At 39.1% G+C, this 4934-nt stretch overlaps 1 protein-coding gene across 1 annotated transcript; it reads right to left on the bottom strand.

The window, feature by feature from the left end:
• Positions 1-2112: 2112 nt before the first annotated feature.
• si:ch211-161h7.8 (thiosulfate:glutathione sulfurtransferase) lies at positions 2113-4230 on the bottom strand. The gene is made up of 4 exons (XM_032503999.1): positions 4087-4230; positions 3874-3996; positions 3628-3790; positions 2113-3290 (listed from the first exon to the last, which is right to left on the bottom strand). The coding sequence occupies exons 1-4, from the start codon at positions 4091-4093 to the stop codon at positions 3236-3238; spliced, it is 348 nt and encodes a 115-aa protein (XP_032359890.1). The 5' UTR covers positions 4094-4230; the 3' UTR covers positions 2113-3235.
• Positions 4231-4934: the final 704 nt, after the last annotated feature.

Genomic DNA, 4934 nt, shown 5'->3' with positions numbered 1-4934 from the left:
TTGAAAGCCATGATGTCTCTCTCATGGGTGGGCCAAATTCTCTGGGCAGACAAAGCAGCGAAAAGGGCAGTAACCTTGCCCCTTATGACCTCATATGGGGCAGGATTCCAGCTTGGCCCATTTGAGCTTTCATTTTCTCAAAGGCAGAGCAGGATACCCAAGACTTGGTTTACACCTAACGCCATTTCTAGCCACTAGGGGACCATAAGCAGGCTGGGGGAACGCATATTAATGTTAAGAAAAACTTATAAAAGGGGATTTTTCATGCCATGGGACCTTTGAGGATAGAAGCTTGGGGTACATTGCTTAGGCCTAATTGAACAGAGGAATTATGGTATTAACTTTAACCGACAGCCTGATACTTTAATGGACTATTGGCTGTTTGCCCTATCAATTCCTGTTGATAAAGTATAATAGGGTAAATCCAATATAATGCATACACTTGTAGCTGTTATGCATTGAGAAAATTTAGTTTACCGACTCTCATATTTAGGAGATACAGAGGTGATATAATTCAGGTGTATAAGCTTGTACAGAAAATGTACTGTATGATGTAACAGTTGAGCCTATCTTATTGGAGCAATAGGTATGAGACACAAGGGAATTCTTTAAAACTTTACCCAAGAACATGCCTGTCTGAAAAGAGAATTTTTTTTCACACTTCGTGCGGTAAAGTCCTTGTACAAGTTTTCAGAAGAAGTGCGTTCCCCTTCAAGTAATTCTTTTATTAGGTTGAATGCATTTTTCCTGTCAAAAGGTGTAATGCATAATTATAAAGCTTGTCAGTAATTTATGTTACTTATTAATAAATTATTAGAAAATTGTAATCAGGAAATTAATGTGTTTTATGAAAACATGTTAAAATGTGAATACATATATACTGTATGTGTTATGTATATGTTTTCAATACATTTAAATAAAAAGTACCTACAACTTAGTATCTTATATCTCACAATTGCAGCCAACGTACTTTGTTTTGCCACCTTTAACATGCCATTTTAAGATAAGAGTACTATGCCCTGAAGAAGCCAAACAAATGAGATCTGGACCAAACCAATGAAGTGTCCCAAGGGACCATGAACCAGTTCCAACTTGCAAAGAGTCCATTTCCTTTGTATAAAAAACAGAGCAAAAAATAATAGACCTTTCTGTAGCACATATAATATACATACATGTTTTATTTTTTTTAAATACCATGTCAATTGGTAATTTGGGGTGGCAGTAGCTCGGTCCATAGGGAGTTGGGTTGGGAACCGGAGGGTCACTGGTTCAAGTACCTGTGTGGACCAAAAAGTACGGAGAGTGGATTGGTGGCTGGAGAGATGCCACTTCACCTCCTGGGCAATGCCAGGTGCTGTTGAGCAAGGCACTGTACCCCCCCAACCGCTCAGGGCGCTGGTTCAGCTAGCAGCCCACTCACTCTGACAGCTCTCCATTAGTGCATGTATAGATCCTGATTCCCCATTGGGGATCAATAAAACAGATTAAAATCAATTAGGAGGCAAATGAAGACCACATAACTCACATTTCCAGATATTTCGATACATAAGAAATTACAGCACATGTACTCAACGTAGATTTCATTACAAAGCCTCCCATTAGGTGCATTTTAAAAAAAGCAGTGAGCAGCAAGAGGTTGATGATCTGTTCCATGTAACTGCATGCAGCTGACAAACAGCCCTAACTAATAATTTTTCACCACCAACCTGGAGTCACATTGTGTTTTACCTAATGTTAAAACTGTCCAAATGTCCTTGGAAATTTGGGCCATTCTTCTCCACAGCAGGACACTGGTAAAAAGCTTCTGTACACTGCAGAACTAAAGAGAATACTAATAAACACTGTATCTGGCGTGAATCCATATATTTGAAAATTGACAAAATTAATAATGAGACATCCACAACACATGCGAAAATTTGACTTTGGATGAGTGGTTTGTAAACTCCTTTAAAAACATCCAATAAATATGTCTAATAAATCCAGATTTTGCTTTATACATTTTAATACATGTATATTATACGTCATGCCAGCGACTGGAAATGTGTTTTTTTCCTGGAGAGGCTATTGAATTTCTGAGTTAACCATGCAAAATGATGCATAGGTTTCTTGAATAGATGCACATCCAAACTTCTTTTTCATGGTAAGTGAGAGGATCTACTGATGTATAAACCCACCCACAGTGGGCCATCGCAACCCTTTCATAGATTTCAGAGATCATAATAAAACACACGTCCCTCACATTGCACACAGATGTACACACTGACACACATTTATTAAGAGATAATGAATATGGTAAGACATTGTCTTCCTCCAGGAAGTCGTGAAATATCTGGTGAGGTGAAGAAAAGAAAAACACCTTAAAACATGAAAATCACACATGGTCCATCAATGATGACATTCATACTGGAGATGTCACAGCAAAACTTCTGTAGTCTCACACACACACAAACACGCACGCACACACGCTGTATTGTTGACGTTTTGCAAATAACCCTGATGTGGGAGGTTAGGATGGAGGGTGAAGGTAAAATTTGCTTTCCCTCTGAATGAGGCATCTATGGACCTTGTGCAGATTGGACTCCTGACAGCTGCTCACAGAGTGGTTACTCACAGGATCCATACCTGTCTAGACAAATACCTGTGTGAAGGTCAGGCCTAAGAGGTCTTTGCTCCAATAACAATAAAAATCAGGAAGTGGTAGGAGTAATGGACACAAAAGTTGGACTTGGTTGACACTTTGCTGCCATCTGCTGGTCCGGAGATCTAACTGCTTTTCTACCAAAAATCCAAACTGCACATTCATTTAAAGCAGGTTTTGAGTATGTATGTCTAAGTATGTTTACGCTCACAAAGAGACTAGATAAAGTGCACTCAAAACAGTCTGTATGCATATTAAAAACATGCACAAAAAGGAAATGGAGAAACAGTTTTAAGGATGTTGATATTTTTAAGATGCTAACTACAAAAACAGTAAACTATGACAATTACTACATAGCTGAAAAAAATAGTGTGTAGTGTGAATGGGACAAACTGCAGGTCTACAAATACATTCAAAGACAAGTTGAAATTTGTATATAATTTAATGTGAATCTGATTTGTAACTTATAAACTGTCAAGTCAATGTTGCTCAAGACATTGCTCATTTATATTCTGTAGTTTTGTATTATAGTGTTATTATGTAGTGTATGTATTTTTGATACAAATATGGAGGTAAAGCGCAGCATTTAGTCCAGATTCATTTTCCTTCTTTCTCTGCCCACTCACTGTACCCTCCTTTATAATGTCTCGCCCTGAGAAAAAAAAGCATAAAGAGAAGAGCTTAGTCTCTTATCACCAGTTGTTTTTCCTAGTTAAAAGTTCATAGAGCGTTCAGCACAACAAAGCAGTGTCAGAGGACATTGTACTCTAGTCCCAGCACCAGGACTGATTAATAATTACCTAACAACACACAAAATGTGCCATTTGTAGTGTTACATATCTCCACTACAGCACATTATGTGTTTTAGCAGGGTCCATATTATCTAGCATGATTGAAATCAGAGATTTTAACAGTTGACCTGTCGCCTTCGACCTTAATGGGCCATCTGGAGATTTCATGTGTATACAATAACATCTGCCGTCATTTACCTGCTAAATCCCAGCTGACGGGCGATGTCCAGTGCTTTGGCGCTCCTGTTGCCACTTTTGCATTGAAACACAATGTTGTCGTCATCTTTCCCAGGAGCCTTCACTTCAAACGTCTGATGAAAACGCTCTGGAGACAGCTTCAGAGACTCCTCGAGGTTGCCCACTGATGTTCAAACACAAACGATATGAGAGTAAAATCACATTGAAAACAACTCTTCCTCCCACTTTGCACGTGTTAACACTTACGTGGGATGTTGACAGCATCTGGAATGCGCCCAGCCTGGTATTCATCAGGATTTCTTACATCAAACAGCTGAATGTCTCGGTTGGACAGCATTGTCTTCAGCTGAGAGTAGGTCACCACTGAAGCTGAGGGGGAAACATAAGATATGCACTTTACCAATTAAATTAAAAATCATCACGTTTTTAACGGATGCCTATAAAAACCTTTAAACTCACCATCCATTGAATCAAGGCTAACCTGGGTTAATTTAGCGTATAGTGCTGGTGAGTGCTGTGAGGATAAACTGGACCCTTTCCCTACTGACAGACTATTGTTGTCCGTTTGAAACAAAACTGCCAGAGTCAACCAAACTCTCTGTTTCAAACAATCACATGAAAAACACTAGACAGACACTCTGCAGTTCATTCAGTTTGACTACAGGCCTACTGGCAGGAGCTTTATGCAAATGCAGTCTCTGGTAATGCCATAAACCACTACAGTGAAGACTACACATAGGCCTTCTTGGTAACCATCAACAACATACGAGAGCAGTGGTAAACACTCTAAGAACTATTTAAAGCGACATTTCACAGCTGTACTGATGATACCCAGCACATAAAACGACAGTAATGTAACGTCAGGCCAACAATTATATTACTGGGAAATTAAGGTGATTAGCCTACTATTGGAGAGCTTTATTACTTTTTTTTTTCTTTTTTTTTTACCGTTGTCGGATGCTTCTCCGCATTTTGGACTTGAGGTTGTAAAAGTGCGTAAAACTGGGCCAAATGTCGGGTAAGACCTGCGGTTCACTTCCCCAACAACCTGGCAGAAAGCTCGAGACAAAACACAAGAAAACATCGTGAAGACAAGTGCCCCGTGCTGACTGCTGAGAAGTGAACACATCCTACTTCTTGTTCTTCTTCTTCGTTTTTTATCTTATTCATATTCTTCTTCTTCAGCTTGTATTTGTCAGATTGCTTCTTTTGCATTATACCGCCACCAAATGTACAGGAGTATGTAATACTATGAACTTCATAGAGTCGATAGACTGTATGGTCTAGGCCTGAATTAAATCAAAACA

Source organism: Etheostoma spectabile, chromosome 22, assembly GCF_008692095.1.
Source record: "Etheostoma spectabile isolate EspeVRDwgs_2016 chromosome 22, UIUC_Espe_1.0, whole genome shotgun sequence".
NCBI classification, from domain to species: Eukaryota; Metazoa; Chordata; class Actinopteri; order Perciformes; family Percidae; genus Etheostoma; species Etheostoma spectabile.
This window is presented reverse-complemented; position numbering and strand designations above follow the sequence as displayed.